Source organism: Acomys minous, assembly GCF_964271855.1.
Source record: "Acomys minous genome assembly, chromosome: 16".
Lineage (NCBI taxonomy): Eukaryota > Metazoa > Chordata > Mammalia > Rodentia > Muridae > Acomys > Acomys minous.
Genome location: NC_140498.1, coordinates 4055911 through 4076297, shown reverse-complemented (window position 1 = coordinate 4076297; position 20387 = coordinate 4055911). Strand labels below are relative to the sequence as shown.

Here is a 20387-nt window from a genome sequence, read left to right as displayed (position 1 = left end):
CCTCCCAGGGCGCCAGCCTGTTGTTCAGTCAAGAAATCACAACTATTTGGAAGTTTAAACATAGCATCTCCAAAACCACTGAGCTCAGCTCCTGGTGGCTGCGTGGTACTGGCCCAGGCCCAGGCCCTGCTCAGCACTAAGCCTCAGCCATGGGCTGCGATGGGGGTTGGGGGAGGATCTTCTGCATGATCCCCTGAGTGTCATCCACCTGCTGGGTTTTCTCATCTTTACTTCATCTTGAATAGAAGAAAAGGGTGGATATAAAAGTCCGAAAGGGCTTGCAGGCTCTGTGTCTAGCGGCGAGGCAGGGCAAAGCGGGAGGAACCTCCTTTCCCCTGTACCCCATCTAGGAGCTCCAGGGAATGGCAAGGATCTGCCCCAGCGTCATCTTCGTCATCTTCGGAATTGCAATACAGACTGTCATCCTTTGAGAGCCTGTTAGAACAGCAGTCAGAGCCAGCAAGCCCCCAGGACTTTCCAGGCAAGGCTATACTTTTCCTGCCTTTTTTGGGTAGTTAGGGCTCTTTGTTTAAAACACACACAAGGCTGGGGTGTCCCAGGGCAAGACGCCATGTTCCTTAAGTTGCTGTTAGTCTCCGTCCTTCCCCCTCCTCAGATGCCACCACCAAGGCACTGGCCACCAAGAAAGACTGGGACACAGAACAGTATACAAGAGTTTATTTAATGATATCTGAATTTAGTTCTATCATGTAGGGCCCACGTTACAAGTCATCTGGGTCCATTACAACTCTAACAACAACAACAAAAAGAAAAACCCTTTAAAAAAAAAAAAGAAAATCCACAACTTTCTCCATGTCATTAAATATATTCATATATAATAACCATAATATATTAGTATGCATTGGAAAGGAACACTGACCCAAACAATATGTCATGGTCACTAAACATTTACAATTCTGAGTGAGCAGAATCCGTAAACAGGAGAGGGGAGGGGTGTGCCCAGAGCAGGGAGAGGAGGGGATGTCCACTGACACAAGACGTGAGGCTGGTTGGTTGGTTTTTTGGCAGGGGCAAGGCCCCACAAAGACAATTTTGATACCCCTGGGGTATGGCATGGCTCCGGTCCACTGGAATGTCTTGTCTGTGAACCACAGCCCACTGTGAGCCTCATCCGCCCACTCTCTAGGCTTCCTAGATGGAGCCCTTGAAGTGTTGAGACCCTAAAGGAACCATTTCCCAAGTGTGTCCCAAAGGGTCTCTTAAATTTCAGTCTTGTTCCAGCTTGGGGCGATTCTAAGACAGCCTGTACTTGTTGCCTGTATGGGACTACTGCGGCAGAGTTCTAGAAAGTCCTCTAGGGCCCTCAGACGACTCCAGCCTGCCTGGGCTTTGCCCCAAGTATCTGGCCCTCCCTCCCATCTGAAGGAGCCCAATGGCCCCGCCTCCTGCCCTGCTTTCCAGGACAGCAGCTCTGGCCAGAGGCCACAGTTCACAGGTGTACCCAGGAGCACGCCATTTCCTTTACCCCACCACACTGACGGCAGGGGACCAGCCTCCCCAGCTAGTAAACAGAAGGACAGCTGGGGAGTCCTGACTGGTAAGTGACTAACCAGGTATGGTTTTCTTCAAAGACCTACATGTCAACTCTGTTAATACACTCTCAAACTCAAAAACCTACTTCCATTTTGCATCCCTTCCTAACTGTACACATAGGATGTCTCCTTTCCATCTCCTCCCTAGGGTGGGGGCCAAGGGTGGGGAGGAGACAGCTGCTTCCCCAAGGCTGGCTCTCAGGCAGAAGAGAGGTGGGCTGCATTCAGGCTAGGTCAGAACAGAAGTGGCAGCAGTGACAAACTCTGCTCTCTCAGCAACGACTTCATCCACAACTTGGCTCATCTGGCCATTCAGTGTAATCCCCAACAGCCTGGCCATCGGGGACAGGGCAGGAGGCTGCGGTGGATTTCCAGCAAGATGTCTTATTGCTTAGCAGGAGGGTGCCCCTAGTTAAGGGCTTCAGTGGACATCAGGTGAGACTGGAACCCAAGGCTCATGGGTCGAAGCTGGCCAGGGCAGAAGCCATGCAGTGTGCTGCAGATGGCACCCAACAAACCACACTGGTTGTCTAGGCCCCGGATAGTGGCGCTTGCCTATCAGTCTCAGGCTTGGACCAGGAAAGCCGCATGACCCTTCCCGGGATCCATCTGTGTGCTCACTGCTAGCCTCTCTCTGAAGCCCTACAGCCTGCCTTCCCACACTCGGAGCAGCCAGGACCCCTCTCTAGGCCCTCTCAGATGGCTAACACCTGTCTTCTGAGACCCTGAGGCTTTCCTCTGGGGAGTGCATTTCTTGTGCCCCACCACTCTGGATGTCCCTCTGAAGGTGTCTGTCCCAGACCCTGCTCCAGGCTCATATTTCAAGGTTCTCTAGAGACAAGCCGTCTGGGTCTCAGTGATATCCCCACCCCACGCACTGTGGGAGTGGATTCACAGCTGCTGTGCAACTATGGTAAGGCCAGGGTTTGAGTACCTGTGCTGGTGTGACCTTGGGCACATGGACACATTTCTTTACTGGTGAAAATGAGGACAAGACTGAATCCCTGTCTCGTGGGTTTGTGATTAAGACAGGCCAGGAGCCTATGGGTAAAGTGCCTGGCACCAAGGAGGTGCAGTAAATGGCAGTGGTGATGTGGGCAGAGGCGGAAGAGGCTAGAGGGAGTCGCATCACTAAGGGGCTGGGCTTCATTCCTGGTATGGCCCTTGGGGCAGCCAAATGGGCAGGGGAAATGAAACCAATTTCCTGACTGAGAGGGGAGCCAGGCCTCTCATCCAGTGTGCGGGGCGTGAGGCTGGAGGCCCGAGTGTAGGGAGGCAGGGAAAGCCAGAAGGGGGGGGGGGGCGCCTGGGAAGCAACCAGGAGGGAAGCTTGGAGCTGCCTGCGTGAGGACCTTAAACCTCTAAGAGAAAAGCAGGGTAGGCACACAGGAAGGCCTGGAGACCTCCACAGAGAAGGCAGCAAGAAAGGAATGAACACAGCTGCCCAGGCTAGACCAAGCTATGAGCTTACAGTGGGCTTCTTAACCTAGGAGCCTCTTCCTTCCCTGGCCAGCAGTGAGGGCAGCAACAGTCACAGCTTCCTTGGACTAAGAACCTGACCACCCCTGGCCTTACCTACCTGCAGCTTCGATACCAGGCACTGTGCGGAGCGAGGAGCAGCCCTGTCTTATCAAGCAAGCCCCTTCTCCCAAGCCCAGCCGCTGGCATTCCAGGCCTGACCAGGCCCTTTCCAGCTGTTGACATTGCTGTGAGGCCTTGTGGGAGCTGATGTCATTACACAAACAGTGTCATTGCCCTAAACTCCGCCAGTACCCCCTCCCCCTCCTCTGGAAAATGTCATAAAAGGGGCTGTTTCCAAGTTTCCAAAAAGGAAACGCGCTGGGAGGTTTTGGTTTGCCATGCCTCCTCCCACAGGCAGCTCCAGCAGAGGCAGTGACCACCCGGCTAGGGCTTCAGGGTCCTTAGGCCCTCTGATGGGCCAGGAGCCTGGGCCAGCCCCCTCTGGGGTAGGGCAGGCCCCAGGAGGAGCCTCCTCTCCTACAGATGGTGAACTCCACCCCGGAGACCAGCCCAGCAGGTGGCAGTGGAGACCCAAGGCTGGTTGATCCTAGTGCCATCTGGCCCTTTGACATAGGGACCTGTTGTCAAGTCTGGAGTCCTGTGGGAATTCCTAGACAGCAGGTGATGGGAAGAGGAGGGGGCGTGTCTAGTGTCTGATGGTGGGTTGGTTGCCTCTGCCCAGGCTGCAGGCCCGAAAATTCACAGTTCTTCTCACCTCCCCCTTCAATAACCATCAAACACAGCGGCTATGGTCCACTGTGCCATTCTATGCCCACCTCTCAGAATCCCCCAGCCCCTCCACGGCGACCCCCACCTAGCCCTAGGGAAGCGCATCTCTGTTCTGGAAGGAGCGCCGCCGTGAGGTAGCTATGTCTTGTCCTCATTTCTCCAGGGCCTGGCCTGTCAATACAGGGTACTTTCTGCCATGCGCACAGGAGCGCAGCCAAGGGTGTGAAGGTGGGGCTGGGGCGGAGCCACTGGGGGCCCCGCCCCACTCAGACTTCGCCCCGCCCCCACCCTCCCGGGAAAACCCTGGTGGGCCAAGTCCAAGGCTGCCAGCCCCTGCCAGCACCCTGCCCGCCCGCCTGGAGCCCTAGCCACCTCCGTGCTAGGCCTTCTTGCACTTGCCCTTCTTCTCCCGCTGCTGGAACTTGCGCAGCCGCCGTGCCCATGTGTCCCGCCACTGAATCACCAGGCTGCTCTTGTCTGCCACGATGCCGCTCTGGTCAGGGGAGTCCTCGGCATTGCCCAGCAGCAGGTACTTCTTGAGGGGCTTGATTTTGGGGCACTTGCAGGCGATGTCCCGCGAGCGGATCCACAAGCTCTGGTCACCTCGGCGAATGCGACTTGTGCCCTGCTTGTACACGGAGATGATGTTCACCGTGAACTTCCACCAGTCCCCTGCTTTGTCTGCCTTCAGGATATGGATCTGGACAGCTGCAAAAAAAAAGCAAGCAGGGGTATGGGTCTGTGGCTGGAAAAAGCAGCCAGGTGCCCAGGTCCTGTGATGGGATGGGCCCTACTTACACCATGGCCTACACGAATCTGAAGGAAAGAGTGGGATCCGGGAAGTGACTGCAAAGAGCTCCCCACCAGGCAGTGGGCGAACTGGAGCAAAGCTGATCCCAGTACCCCATTCCACTAACACCTTGGCCAAGGCCTCTATTCCAAGAAGTGATGCTCACACCTCTGTTGAAGGTGCCACCTAACACTGCTCTTGGGAAATGTTGAGGTCCACAAAGGAGATTTCAGGGAAGGGGCCTGATGAATTAAGTATGCCCTTAGCTCTCTGGGTAAGGTCTACCTGTCCCTGAGGGCAGATGGCCCCGATGAGAGAGCAGTGCTGACCCAACAGTCGCATGCCTATACCCGAAATCACTGCACCCCAAGCATTAGGATGCACCCCCCCCCCGTAGCCTCGCCCTCCCAAATGTAATGCAATTCAAACAGCCCATCATGCTATCTCAGTACCTAGTAATAAAAGAGCCTGCCGGGTAGCCAGAGTCCTCAGCTCTTCCCCACCAGGCTGCTCCTCTCCCTCGGGCCTCTCAGGTTCAGTCCTATCCATCCTCCCCTTGCCCTGCCACCCCACCCCCACCCCCTCTAACCAGGTTCTCAAACCTGGAGACTCCCCCTGGAGAGCTTCACCCCTGGGCTTCTGACTCAACAGAACTGGGTCAACCCCAAGGTCCCCATTTCACATACTTTCCCTAGGAGTGCCGATGCTACTGGTCCAGAAGACACTGAGGAGAAATGCCAAACACGGGAGACGCTCCTACTGAAGAGCAGTGCAAGGCATTTTAAATGTTCACCCGAGGGCAGCTGGGAGGTGGCTGAGTCAGTGACGGGTTTGCCAGACCAACACTGGAGACCTGAGTTCAAAACCCACGGCCAAAGCAGCACGCAGGCCTACACCCCCAGCTGCTGGTTCTGGGCACAGCGAGAAACTGTCTCAAAGCAAGGTGGTGAACAACAGGAAGATACCCAAACTCAACTTCTGATCTACGCACAAATAACCCCTTATGTGTACATATAAAATTAAAAAATTTTTAAAGTGAAGGAACTTGGTTCAAATAAATCTGTGCAATATCAGGTTCCATTCAAGAGTTTCCTTGGCGCAGTGCTTTCTGGGAGCCTATGAGTAGTGTGTGTGAATTGGTCCCCCAAACATTGCTGGCCGTGGAGCCCTTTCGATGGCCCCTCTTAGGTCACCGGTGCCTCTTGGAGCCTACTTGGGAATTGCTGGGGGAAGAGGAACACACAGCCATTCCCTCTACAGCTCAGGAGATTCTCAGAGAAGGCCTCGGCTATCCCCAGCCCCATGTAAGGGAAGCAGCCATCTTTTCCATCCCCACAGCCAGGGCCTCTTTCCTGTGCTGACCCCATATGTCCACCTCATCCCAAACGGCATTATCCCCTGGACTGTGGTGAAGACTGCCCTACCACTGAGTGTACTGACATGCCCCCACCATCACCACCCCCTCTCCCCAAGAAAGAGCAGCAGCGGCTTCTGGTCTCCAGGGAAGCCCAGCTTGCTCATCACCTCCCTGCTTCTGCTCCCGGTGACTCCCCATCAAGGTCTCTGGGGTGGGGGGCAAGGGGGTGGCCTCCCCCCTGTGCCCACACTGGCTGGCCAAAGCACTGGGATCGGGGGAAGCAGACAGCTGAGTGCAGAGCACTAACCTGCCCTCCTGTGTGAGGACGTGGTGGGCTTTCCCCGTATTTTCATTTCGGCTGTTCCTGGGCATCCTGAACTTTGCACTTCAGTCTGCCGGCTCCAAAGAATGGCTGCCATGGCAACCGTTTCTATGTTTTTGTCACCAAGGGACTCAACACTCAGTGTGAACTCTGAGGGTGGGTGGGGGTGGGGAAACCCTTCAGCCTAGAGAAGTGACTGTGTAGACAGAGGTCACCGTGGCAACTGAGTGCCCCTCAGCTAAGTGATCAGAACTGCCGCCAGAGCCCTGGTTTCCTTCCCCCCCCCCCCCCCCCCGGGGACTGAGCTGAATCCAGAATGAGCCACTTTGGGGACACAGCAGTTCCCCTGTGTGGCAACCCTCAGTCTGACCAGGCATGAGTTGGATGTGTAGAGGCCCCTCTGACTGGGCCCTTAAAGATGTAGTCTAATCCCAGACTCATGGCATCGATGCCCTAAATTCCTCCGCTGGAGCCCTAACACCCCCATACTTCAGAAATAACTGAATCTAGAGACGGGGCCTTCCCAGAGACAATTATGATGAGGTTACGAGTGTGGACCCCATTCCAGTATAACTAGAGGGGTCTTGGGCCTGATGATGGGTAGGCTTGAGAGGGTCCCAGCTTTACAGAAAAGAGCCCCTGATAAGAGATGGCTAGATAAGATTGGGGCCCCTGGGACTGGACCCCGAGATTCCCCAGGAGACTTTCCTTCTCACTAGGATCCCTGCAAGAGCACCACTCTGAAGATGAGCATCACTGGCAACCTCAAAACCTTGAATTACTCTAGAAAGGCAGGCTCCACTCCCTAGAATTGCCACGAGCCTCCAAATGACCTGCTTCACCTGAGCCCAAAATGTCCCCACTGGACACAGCTATGTTCAAGAATTAAAGAGGTTGAAGAAAATAGCATTTGTGCTCCTTCTGTCCCCAACAGATCTAGCTACTTCTGTGGTGGAGAACCTTCCAAGTTCAGGCAGAGACAGCACGCAGGCTCAGGGAGAGGAGGGTGGCAGCAGGATTCATGTGATTATGCTGGAAAAAATCCACATTTCCGCTGCCCTTGGCAACGCCTCTGCACATTACAAAGCCCACCAAGTATGAGCTGCACACGCAGCACATGGGCCAAGTCCCCGCAGAGCGCATACCACTGAAAAGATTCAAGATACACATTGCAGCGGTGACCTCAGACAGACCCGCCTCCATGCGCTTAGGGAGAGCACTCTGGCAGCCGCGTGGCACACACCAGGGCTGCTGTCACCTCTGACTGGCTGCTGGCTGCTGCCTCTGATCAGGAATGACCAAGGTCTCCAGACTACACCTAGATGTGTGGATGTGCTACCACTCTGCCAGGTGACTGAGCAGAGTTCATCGCCAGCTCCGCCAGTCCTGGGGCCACGCAGCCCTCTTAGATCCTGCTTGGGTCCTCATAGTGGTGTCCTTCCCACATGCCCCAATATTAGGAGTCCGGGGTCCTCAAAAAGTGAACTTAGCAGTATGTGGTCTCCACCCCCATGGGCATATCAGTGCCCCTCTAAGAGGCTTACATGAGCCCTTGCCTCTCCCACCATGTGATGCCACAGCAACAAGGTGGCATTTCAGAAGCAGAGATGAGCCCTTGCCAGACACCGGCTCTGCTGGTGCTTTGGTCTTAGACGTCTTAGCCACCCAGACTGCAATCCATAGATTTCTGTACAGCCAACTGCACTTTGGTAGAGAGTGCAAATGGCCACACAGTGCAATGTCAGGCTAATGTCCTGGTGTTATCCACCGCAATGGGATTCAGTACAGAGGGATCATGGGCGCAGGGAGCATGCTGGGAACCCTTAAGTTACAGGTTGCTGGTGGAATGCAAGAAGTTCTCAGCTGTGAACCAGAGTGGGCCGGCGCTGGAGCTAAGACAGGAGGGCCCATGAGGCAGACACTAGCTGGTATTCCAGGCCCTGCTGTATAGGAGGGACTGGACACCATGAGCCTCCCCACCCCCCCTCCCTGAACTCCTGCTCTCTGGCAACAGCAGAGGGGAGTCCCTGTGCCTTCAACGTGCAGGCAAAATCGGGGCTGGGAAGAGTCTTCCAGGCTGTCTGCAAACCCAGCCAAGCTCCTTGAGGAGGAACCAGCGAAGGGATGGAGCAGAACCTTAGAGAAAAATCAGGGGTGGGGGCTTGGGGGAGCTTGAAACTTGGACAGGAAGCCAAGCCCTCTTCTCCTATAAGCTGCCCAGAACTCAGCACCTTGTAGCTGGATGGGGGCGTGGTCAGGCCCTCTTAGTAATTTTCTGGTTCACAGAAAGGACTTTCATGCTAAGAGTGTTTCTCAGCAACCAGGGGCAGGGTGAGCCACAAAGCCTACCATGCCTTACCTGAATTCTAGCCCACATCTCCAGCTAGCTGGGCACCCCTTCACTCAGTCCATTGGGAGAGCCCAGCCGTGACTCGGGGGAGGGGGAGTTGAAGGCCAGAGCCACAGGAGTCAAATTTGGCCAGGGCCACTTGTGCTGCTCCAGTGTAGGGGCTGGGTGGCAGGCCAAGGGTGGAGGGGTGCCTTGGAGACATGTCTCTCTTGGGCACGGAGTGCAGAATCTAACCTGCTGCCTACAAATATCCCTAGCTACAGCTCCAGGCTTGCCCTACCGTGGAAGTGAGGGAGTAGCTACCCTTCCCAATGGCCTCAGCCTCCTCAAGTCCAGCACCAGGGAAATTCCCGGGCAGGCCATTAAAGGCAACCAGAAACGTGGGGAGCCTCTGTAAGGAAGCCTGTTGTCCCCTGCCTAGCAGCCGTTCATTAGAAACCCACCTCCCTCCCTGCCCCACTCTACTTCAGGAACAGGGGCCATCAGGGCCTGCAAGGAGCTCCAGGGCTTCCAAGAACCTGGCATCGGCGGGAGGAGGGAACAGCGGCAGACAGCCATGCACGGAAGTGTAAAGGGCCTGCCTCTCAGACCAAAGGTCCCCACCTAGGCTGGGTTCTAGGAAAGCTGCCTGACCTGTGAAGATGAGGCAGATGCCTCTGTTGGCTAATTCATGGCTGGCTGAGAGCACAGCCTGAGAGGAAGGCCCAGCAAGGAGGAAGCCACCTGCTGGGCCAGCCATGGGAGAGCAGAGACTGGGCCTGGCAACAACCGTTCCCTTTGGCCGCTCCCCTCTCTCTCTGCAGCACTTCTGAGGCGGAAGCTTCTCGCCTTCTAGAGTGTTCCAGGATTTATAGGCTGCTCAGAGTGGGCCCCAGGGGCCACCCACAGCTGCCCCTCCTTAGGGCTGCCCCTTGCTTCCCCTTACCTCCCTACCCTAACCTGCTTTCCTGTTGGGCCCGTCCAGATACGGAAAGGTTATCTATCACCCATTTGCCTCAGAGACAGCAGCCAAAAAAGAAGGGAGAGAGGGGGTGGCAGCGTACACCAATCGCACAGAAACCTTTAAACCCAAAAACCCTGTAAATCTCCAGGTGGAAAGCGGCATGTCATAAACTTCAGCTGCCTCCATGAGATGCGGCCTTGACTGTGCACTCCCAGGCCAGCGTCAAGCCCTGCTCCCAGGGCCTCTATACAGAGCGTGGAGCCTGTGTCGAGTGCAGACTGGGGCGGACACACATATAGACGTCTTGCTGCTCCAGGACCAGACCCAGCAGCCAGCCACACAACCTTGACATCCTGGCTGTCACTTCCTGCCTCTCCATCCCTGAGAGGGGAGAGAGCATCTCCTGGAGTTAAGGGGCATCAGAGAACCATCTTGGAGGTATTAGCCCTGGCCCTGAGCAACAGGCAGCTGACCTGTCCCCACCCACTGTGTCAATGACCTCTGTGTTGCTGTCACAAAATATCTGGGTGGACCAACTTAGAGGAGGCACTTAACCTGGGCCCACAGATTCGGAGGTTGTGGTACATGTCCCCAGTGGGCTCCAATGGTGAAGCCAAACATGGTGGTGAGAACACGCCGCGCAGAGCTGCTTACCTCTGGACAGCCAGGTAGCAGAAAGCAAGCGAGAGATTGGGGAAAAGAAACAGTTGGCGTGGGCCCAGCCCCGGGACCCATTCACTATGTTTCCAACCTCTGAGAAGCGTTTCATATACAACCCACAGCAACACAACACCCACTGCACTCAAGGTCACAAGTGTGAGGCTGAGGTGGCCTCATCTGGAGAGCTGGCCTCTGTGGCACAGTGGCCCCACTGGCCCTCGCCTCTCTGCTTGCTTCATTGCATAAATTGGGCTGCCAGAAGGACATCCCACCTCGGAACACCTTGCATGGTCTCACAGGCTACCCCGACCACCAGTACCTGTCTCCCATGCTGGCTAGGCCCTCAACCTACCCAGCTTATCCAAAAGAGACACTGGGGAGAGCAAAGCCTGCTGGGCATTGCTCTGGAACCTTCCTATGGGAAAGCAGATGATGGGTGATTCCCCAGGGTAGAGGTCTTGGCAGAGATGGGGCTCTGGCCTCAAAAGGGGAGAAGCTGGCAAGCAGCCTCCCTTGTGTGACTCAGCTCCAGGTCTCATCACCCAGTCCCCTCCAGGATTCAAAGAAAGCCTAGTGCGGGGGGGGGGGTGTTTCAGCCAGCTCAGGACAGCGGATTTATATCCATACCACAGAAGCGAGCAATGCACACAGCAACCCCTCAAGCAAGTGTTGCTGACCTCCATGTCCCCTTGAGGCTCCAGCTCCAGGAAGGTACATGAGAACAGGGGGCAGCTCCTCCTCCCAGATGCCCTGGCTGGAACGGGGCCACCATACCAAGCTGCCCCAAGACACCTACACCTGGACTTCTGTCCCATGTGTGACCAGATCCAACATGCCCCATCCATCATAGGCTCTGAAACACCCACAAGTTCCTCGGAATCAAACCACCCTCAAAACTTGCTTCTCCTAAGAGGTTAAATGAAGTGCCCGGGCCCTATTGCAGGAAGCACGGGGTGCAAGGGCAGCAGTGACCCCTGCGGAGGGTTGCACTCTGTCGTTAGTTACACAATTCAAGTGTGATTGGGGATGTTACCTCAGGCCATGGCTCTCAGAGCCCTGAAGGCTGCTCGGAGGCATCCTCCAAGACTACAGGTAGGGAGAAACTGGCATGTCTAGGAAGCCTGGGGCCAGAGACCAGCATCCTAGGGTCCTTTGCAACAGAGACTGTAACACCCCCCCCACCAGGGATGCCCTACTGTAACCCTGCCCTAGCCCACTACACACACTGGCTACAGCATCCACGCTGAGCTTCTGTAAGATGGGTACCAGGTAATCTCTGTGGTTTCTCCGAGCTACCCTCAACATGTCTACACACACACATACACACACACACACACACACACACACACACACACACACACACACGTGACTACAAAGGAGTGAACAACCACTATAGGCCAGCACACAGGCACCTGAGGGCCTGCCACTGCCCAGACCCAGAACGGCCATCTCCCCCTTCTTGACTGCTTGGAGCAACAGTGGAAAGGGGCCAGGCTCAAGGCCGGGAAGGGCTGCAGAGTCACTCTACTTGCACCAGCCCCCACCTGGCTCTCCTGGGGGTGGGGTGGGGGGAACACTTTCTTGTGGGCACAGAACTCTTGCTGTCCAGCTGTCACTGAGGCTGCCTGGCCTTTCCTGCCCAACTCGGTGGTCACCCACATTCCACAACCTCAGGCTGACTCATGCGGATCCAGCTCCACATCTGGCAGCCATATGTGGTTGGCACTCTTCAGGAAGGGGGGGGGTCACATCTGGCTGGAGAAACAGGAGGATCCTCAGGGGGCCACTGACCCCAGGGAGGGTCAGGAAGCCTCTGAAACCCATGCTGCATGCTGCATGCTGTTGTCTGGTCTGTACCCTATTCCCTCAACCAGAGGATGTCCAGGTGCCATGGCTCTTCCCAGCAGCCTCAGGCTCACATCAGAGCCTTGACTTGAAAAGGCAGCCCCAGGAAACCCTGAATACCTGTGCTCACATCCAGGGTCCTGGGAGGAGATGTAGCAAGTTCGTTTTTGTGACGTGGCTGCTAAGGTATCTGGCTCTCTGAAGGGACTGAAACTGCTGAGAATCACTATTGGTTCCAGAGTCACCAAGGAGGAGGAGGAGGAGGAGGAGGAGGAGGAAGAAGGATGCTTATGAGGGGCCAGGAGTCCATGTCCACGGCTATGAGATCCCACTTCCTTATTCTCTTATTCCCAGTCTGAGACAGGAGCGAGGCTAGGACTGGGCCCTGTCTGCTGTTCAAAGTAGAACTTCCACCGCGACAGTAGTGCCAGCACTGTCACATCCACCTCTTTCCCGGCTCACCACCACGAATCCATCTCCTCACAGCCTTCCTCCATCACTGCATCCCTCACTACATCCTCGCCTCTGCCCTCCAGCTTGGGCTCCCCACCGTGGGAACCATGCCGTCTTCCCTGCCCATCAAGATGTTTTTGTGGCTTTCCCTCTAGGTCTAATCTGGAGCCGAGAGCCGGCAGTCCACTAGGGTATGACTCTGTGAGCCCTCAAGGGCTGCTATGTCCACTCCAGGCTGCCAAGGTTAAATCGGCAGCCGGGGGGGGGGGGGGGTTGGGGGGCAAGCTCAGGCCTGGGACCCCACAGCGCCCGATCCCTGGCTTGCTGTTTTACCTTGTTGGGTCTTGCTGGGCCACAGGGATAAGAACATCTCCCTCTCTCCCACACAGCTGATGACTACTACGCAAGGATGAGGCTGGGTGACCAAGTATTCCCAAGGGCCATTGCAGGAGCCCAGGCTTGGCTCAGCTGTCTTCACTCTGCATTTCCACTGATTCCAGAGTTCCTAGGCACAAAGGCATGCTGGGACACACCAGAGCTGCCCCTTGGTGCTTGGGCTACCTGGGCCACAGCATAGTAGCCCTCATGTCACACAGGGCCAAGATGATATCCCCAGCACTTCCCCTCAAGAGCCACCAGTGTGGGCCGTCAGGTGGAACGCTTGAGTTTTCCATCTGGCAGTGCCAAGATGTCTTTCAACAAGGGGGTGACTAATAAACACTTCTGGGAATGAAGTGCTTTTCCAAGAACTGGCAAGAGAGAAGTGATCTCCCCTTTCACAGTGAGGGGCCCTGAGCTTCCCAAGGAGAAGGAAGAAGCTCCCTGGGCAGCAGCTAGGCCACAGACGTCACCCCTCAGTAGGGTCGTGGTGGCTTCTGCACATAGGTGTAAGCGGCCCAGGCGGGTGATTCCAATCCTTCCCCCTCCCCCCGTCCACTACCCCCTCACACCCAGCAGCATCCCTGTCCTCCTCATTGTCAGACACCACCAGCCAGTTTCCGGCTTCTCGGCATGGGGACTTTCCCCACTACGACAGATCCCTGCTTTGTGGGTACAGGCTACTGGGACACCATCCTCCATAAGCCCAAACCAGGCCCTGGGCAGCCCTACTCAGGCGTCTTCTGGGGCTCTTGCTGTGTAGGTCTCTTCCAAATGTGTACTCCCCGAGGACCAACCCCACGTGCCACGCAGGTCTTGAGTGCAGCTCAGGCACTCAGCGCAGGCCCTGGGGCTCTTAGTGACTGCGTGGAGATGGGAGATCTCAAGGGTGGGAACAGAATAAAGTTCCAGGATTCCACAGATCCCTGTGGCAGGACCACCGCCTGTGTGTGCAGGGTTGCCCATGGCTGGTGTCTTGTGCGCAGCAGCTCGGTGCGATGGGGGACACCGTACAAAATTAAATGTGTGAGACAAGACAGAGGAGGCCTTCCCCCAAGAAGCAGAGGAACAAGGGAAAAGAGACACCCAGGAGGTGTAGGGCCACAGCCAAGGACATCCTCTGTGGCTGTGCTGGGCCACGGCACTTGACCTCAGGGGCAGAGGCCTCTGGAGCTTGGAGCTCCAAGAGGAGGAGTCTCAGGCAGGCTGTTCCAGACAGACGTGTTCCACCTACATCTGGTCTGCTGTGTGTTGGGGGGGGTGCGGTCATGGTGGTGAGGGGGAGCACATGTGAACACACATACATACATACATACATACACACACACACACACACACATATGCACACCATCCCACAGAAGAAGGGTTCCTCCAGGGTAAGGCTTTTTTTTTTTTTAACTCTTGCAAAGAATTTTTTAAAAAGTGTCTTCACGGCAGGGAGTCCACTCTTGGTTTGGCTTGGGCTTTTTTTTTTTTTTTTTTTTTTTTTTTTTTTTTGAGCCTTTGTAAGGTGAGCTGGACGCCCCTAGAGGGCAACAGAGGACTGAGGTGGCTCAGCAGAGGTGGAGCCAGGTGGCCTGACCTCCATGAGTTACTAATAGCCCCCTCAGACTTGGTGCAGAGCATTTGGCTACCCCCTTGATCTGAAACACAAGGAAATGGAAGCCCAGACCAGTGATGCTTACACATGGAAAATAACTGAACCATCATCTCCCCCACCACCAGGAGGGGGGGGGGTCCTCTCTAGATGGGGGCAGTAGCCTGGCAAGGCCCTCCCTGATCTCTATTTTTTTCTTGCCTTGCCTGGTAGCCATCCACCCAAGCTTTGACTGGGCTCATGGCTGGCCCACCTTAGGCTGGCCAGCCAGGCTCCTCCCATAGACCTCCTTGGTCTGTAGGCTTCTGCCCACTGGGTAAGGCTCAGGGTCAGTGGAGCCTGAAAGAGAGTTCCCTGGCTGCTGCAGGTCAAGCGTCTCTTGGTAGGGCTGGAGGAGAAAGGGACTCTTCTCTCGGCAGGGGTGGCAAAACCTAGGTTCTAATTAGCAACTTCTGGAACATCCAAGTGCAGTGGCTATGAAGGAAATGTGTTTCCTAATTGGCCCCCTGCCGGAGTGTCAGTCAGCAAGCAAGCAGGGATTAGGGAGCCTCTGGCCAGCTCCCTCCCATGGTCTGGCCTGGCCTCGCCCTCCCTCTGTATCTAGGCAGGTTCTCTCCTGTCCTCCAGCCCATCTACCCCCTGGGCTGGCGGGAGGACCACCTAGACACGTTTCACCCAGGCTGTGCAGGTCCACCCAAGGATACATAGAAGAGTCTCCACAGCCCAGCACAGCCTAACAAGAGACCTTCCCCAGCCTCAGAGCAAGGCTCATACTGCTGGGCAACCCCCTGCAGTATTCACTGCCCTGCCCCTGCCCCTGCCCACCACCCTGCCTAGCCCCTGTGCTCTACCACCACTCGCTACCTTCTCAAGCCCGGCTCCATGAAGCTCTACACAGCCCACAGTGCCTGGCTCTTCTGAGCCCTCTGTGGAACTCATGTGACTCGTGGTCGGCTGAACTTCATAGAGGAGATTTCCTGTAACTTCTAACGACCTTACTGAACAAGGAAAGCTCTGAAACCAGAAACCGCCACGCGGTGTGTGGCTACCAGAGCCTGTATGGAGGTCCGTATCATAGGAGTGCTGAGGGGCCGTAGGGCCCTCTAGAGGTATTCTGGGTCAGGAGGGGTTCACACTCATGAAGGTCCCCATGAAAGGCTGTCAGGATCTTAGGAGCAGGCTACTGCAGGGTGACTAGTTCCCTGTGTCTCCTCTTCCACGGCACACTCTACCGTGTGCTGACTCAGCACAAGGCCCTCACTAGAAGCTGAGTAGATGTAGGTGATGTGCTCCTCAGAGGTTTTGTTAGAGAAACAGAAAACGGATGCGTTCGGACCCTCCCAGGGCTGTTGGAGAAGGAAAAAAGGCAGAGACAGGCCGTGACACCAGGGGCACAGTGCATCCAGGCCTTGCTAGACCTGAGCAGATACACCAGAAAGGAGAGGCTGACATGGAGCCCGGAGACCATACCCAAACCCTTCCCCAGCCAAGAAGGATGCCTCCTCCTGCCGACTATGGGAGTGCCCACTGCACAAGGGGCAGCGCCCCCAACCCCACCATCTGTAAAGAGAAGGTCAACCTGGTGCAGACAAGAGCTCTACCACAGGGCAGGGGAACCCTGGAATATAAGGTGGCAGAGAACAAAACCAGGCTAAGTCCAAAAGGACCATGGGACCTATTTCAGTAACTTTACAGTTCTCTCTTTCCAATCAAACAGCAGAATCGGGCCGGAACTTTTCAGAGACAACACAACCCCAGCCCACCACCCCATACCCTTCCCCAGAGAGCTGCAGACTGAACCCCACCCACTCCTCCTCATGCAGGCCTACCCACCGCTACTCTTGGCCCAGTGCTAAGGGGGGGAGCAGTACATAACAGCCCACACAGCACCAACTGCACCCCACCTTCTGCTTGGCCAGGAGCATCCATCAGGCTTCCAGGCCAAAGCCTGGAGAGTGAGGGAGCCCCAAGTTCTCAGTTTACAGAGGCTGGGAAGGGCTTTTATTTTTTTGGCCTGCTCCCCTGCTAGTCTCTGGCAAAGGTAGGGGCTAGACCTGAGGGGTCAGGTCCTCCTTGTATGCACCACCCCAGCTTGAAGGAGGCGAGTGCTTCCTTTATTTCTCAAGGACAGCAAGCTTGTTGTAGAACCCTGGGTTTGTCCCTCAGTGGGAGCTGGAGGCTTCTGCCCTGCTCTGGGGTGCCTGTTCCTTATGAGCACTGTTCTTTGGGAAGTTGACTGTGGACTCCAGGTAGAAGGTAGGACTTGAACCTGGATGCCCACAGCCCAGCAACTCATGCATCAATACCTAAAACCTGCATGTTGCTCTTGCTTGGCTCTTGGGAAGGCCACACGGCCTGTGACAAGTGGGACTGTCTGGTTTCTTGGGGGTCTTCTCTGACATCTTTACAAGGAGTATGTGTGGGCATACCCACAGTAAAATGAGGTTTCAGAGGCTCTCGAAATTCCTTTGAGCCAGATTCATTTCTATATGCGGAGAAGCCCTGGCTACAAGCCTGACAGAGGAGAAAACAATCAAGTCTGGCCCAAGCAGCTGGTCCAACATGCTCCTTCCTCATACGATGTGGGCTCCCCTTGAAAGCCCCAGGAACTGCTCAGGGTCAGAGGGCTCAGAGGAGAATGAAACATCTTATAGTGTACCCCCCCACACACACACCCATCTCCCCATGGCCCAAGGGAACCTCCAAACTCCCCGCAGTCAATGCTGGAGAACCTTACCAAGCAAGGTATGGACGAGGACACAGAAGACCAGGGAGCATACGAACGCACGGTCTGCAGCCCTATAGCCCTTGGAGCAAAACTAACAGAGTTTAGGGCAGGAAGCCCAGTCTCCACGGCCCCCACCGATCCAGAGGCCCCCTGCAGGGCAGCTGGGAGAATTCAGGCTCCTAGGCTTCTCTGACACACAGGGGACATGAGATTTCAAGGTTCCCAGGGACTCTGCGACAGGAGTCACTTGCAAGCCACCCCAGAGGAACCCCATCGCCGCCCCACCCCCCACCTCCCACTCACCATAGTCCTTTCTGCAGTATTTCTTCATGTTCATCTTCAGCTTCCCTTTGGAGGCTTTGCAGTAGGAGTCGCAGTCTGCAGGGGAAGAAGACACAGACAGAAACTCATTAGGCCACTACAGAACGGCCAGTAGCCGAGTGGGCTACCTCCCTAGATACCCAGCAGTCTCCGTGGGCCAGGCCAAGCGGGTGGCCATTCAGGGCAGGCTGGCTTTCTAAAGAGGCCAGCGGGACAAAGGCTACCCCCCTCTTCCATCAGCCTGGCGGGATATTTCAGCCTCCATGCGAGCTTTCAGGCCCGCTGTATCAGTGCCACCCAGGGTTTCCAAGCACCACACCAATTCCTTCTGCCTTAAGATTCAACTGGAGCCTGATTAAGGCAGATAGAGGCCTCATTGTCACCCTGCCGTCGGGGCCTGTGTCAGGCGCTTGCTTTCAGGCATGAAGCCTCTGGCTGGGGTCAGGACCCAACAAAAGAGGTCATAGGGGAAGTTAGCAGCCCGTGAAACATTTGAAAACCTCTTTGGTGTCCACTCCAGTGAAGTGTGCAAATAAAATGCCCACGAAAAGAGTTTAGCTCTAATGAGCCCCACTGGTGAGAGGCAGGACTGCTGGCCACTGGCTCCTGGCCATACCTGCTGGTCATAGCTTTGGGGGCTCCAGGCTCTGAGAGAGCCAGCCTGGCAGTAGATCCCGCAGGGGCCTTGCCAACTCTCCTACATGCAGCCCCATGGTTCAGACTCCAGCTCAACCTTGCCCTCTCCTGCCAGCGAGTTCTGCGGATGCAGCCTCTTCCTGAGATCTGTATGGCAGCCACCGGCCCTGCCTGCATCACTGGGCAATGCTGGGTCTCCCACAAGTCTTATGGCTGGTCTTTCCTGTTACTGTGTTAGTCCCATTGGGCAGGTAAGAGAACTGAGGCGCCGAGTTAGGTAAGCTACCTACCTACCTACCAAAGGCAGCATGGGAGAAAGGAGCAACGTATTCGGGAATACAAGAGAGAGGAAGGGAGTCCGCCACCAGCCAGTGGCTAACATCTGCTGCAAGCAGCCCCTTCTCTCAAAGCACCAGATGTTTCGGCTGATGCGTCCCTTCATCAGTGCAGCCCCATCCCACCGTCTGGAGCTGTGGCCCAAACTCAGGAACCAGTTTCAAGAAATGGAAGAAAACCAGGTCCTCTTCCTCTTTGCCCTGTGGTCTGTCCCTCTGGATCCACTTCAGGATAGCCCTGCCCAGGGACAGTGGAGGCTGAAGCATCAGACGCTCCTGTCAGCTGGGCGGGTGGTTGGTTTCAAGAGAAGGGAGCGTTTGGAGTGCAAAGGCCAGGCTGTCCAGAGAGTGGAGACTTCACTCTGTACACGAAAGGGTGCAGCCCCAACACAGAAGTCGACTACACCATCACCCATCACAGCCGCCCTTCCTGTTTGGGAGCAGCCATGCTGGGGAGCATCTGGGCTGAGTGTCTGTGCCGTGTCACTGGCAGCAGCCACTCCACGGCTGACCCCACGAGGTTGTCCACATGTTCTGGTGTTTGTAAGCAGGCTGGTCAGTCTCTTGCGCTGCACGCACCACTCAGGGAGGTAAACTGAAGGGAGCCAAATGACGTCACTGCGGGTCAGCTCAGAGTCCACTTGGAGCTTTTGTGTAATTCTTTTTTTTTTTTTTTCCGTGTGTGAAGTCGCTGGCTTAGGGGAACACTTTCATTTCCAGTCAGGAAGAAACTACAATGCCCAGAGTCATCTCCCCGCGCCCAGCAAGGCATACTCATTCAACAAGCCAGGTGGAGACGATACAATTGGGTGTGTCAGCTTTGCTGGAGGGAGACACGGTACCCAACTTAAAAGTACTGGAGAAGTGAGCTTAGACCTGCCCGGGGGAGCCCTATCCTTTAGGGGTAGAAGGCGAACATTCAAGTCCCAAGAACAACCCACCCCCAAACCTTCAGCATCACTGCCCATACCCTAGGAACACCCAACGTTCTAGGGACAATCAACACCCGGGACAGATGCTGCCCAACAACGGGCAGCCGCTGCCACCATCGCCTCACAAGCTGGTTGCCAGGGCTCAGCCATCTCTGTGTATCTCAAAGGCTGCACACACTGCAGTATCACAGCCAGCTCGCAGGAGGCCGTGGCACTGTTCAGTGGCCTGGTGAACCTCCTCTCTACCTGTAGCCTGGTCTATTGTACAAAAGAGAATCTAGGGCTCGGGAAGTCTCGCTGAGGCAGCCTGAGATCCCCAGCACAATTCCCCTGAGTTTCAAATCCTTCCACAGCATGCAGCCTGGGTGTCTGTCTATGTTTGGAAAGTTCCTAATGGTTCCAGAATGTGAGAGGAGACAGTTTCTGTAGCCAGCCTCTGGCTCAGCAGAGGGAAGACCAGACAAGTGGTTAATTCAAACTCAGAAGAAAGTATTCCAGCTTCCTCTGCAAAATGTCCCTTACTCTGTCAGATTCTGATTCAACACTGAGCCCAATAGAGCGGTGTGTGAGGCGCAGGTAACCAGGCAGCAGGGGCAGGCTGGAGCTGCCTCGGGGAACGTGGATAACTTCTGGAACTCATACACGGCAAGAGCTCTTTGGCTGGCTGGCTGTGGACTCTGTGTTGGGTCCAGATTGCTGACGTCACAGGACAAGTGGACCCTGGGTGAGGAGGATGGCCCCGTACTTGCTGCCTTCCTTACCATCACTCACACACAACTACCCAGACCGCATGGGCAGGGTCAGATCCCAGCTGAAACCCAGCTCTGACTTCTGCAACATGGTATCTACTTGGCAGCCCCTCTTAGGGCCTCTGCTTGTTTTGTTCCAAAACAGCTATAAAGAGAGTGGGGAAGAAAAAAAAGAAAGAAAGAAATTC

The 20387-nt window shown here is 55.6% G+C and overlaps 1 protein-coding gene across 2 annotated transcripts in view; it reads right to left on the bottom strand.

The window, feature by feature from the left end:
• Positions 1 to 663: 663 nt before the first annotated feature.
• The window catches only part of NTN1 (netrin 1), a 184972-nt gene continuing 165248 nt past the window's right edge, over positions 664 to 20387 (bottom strand). For both annotated transcript variants that reach the window (XM_084761866.1, XM_084761865.1), the window contains exons 6-7: positions 17530 to 17604; positions 664 to 4511 (exon numbers count right to left, since the gene is read on the bottom strand). In XM_084761866.1, the coding sequence (XP_084617992.1) occupies positions 4183 to 4511; positions 17530 to 17604 (404 nt within the window). In that variant the 3' untranslated portion in view covers positions 664 to 4182. The remainder of the gene's footprint in view (positions 4512 to 17529; positions 17605 to 20387) is intronic.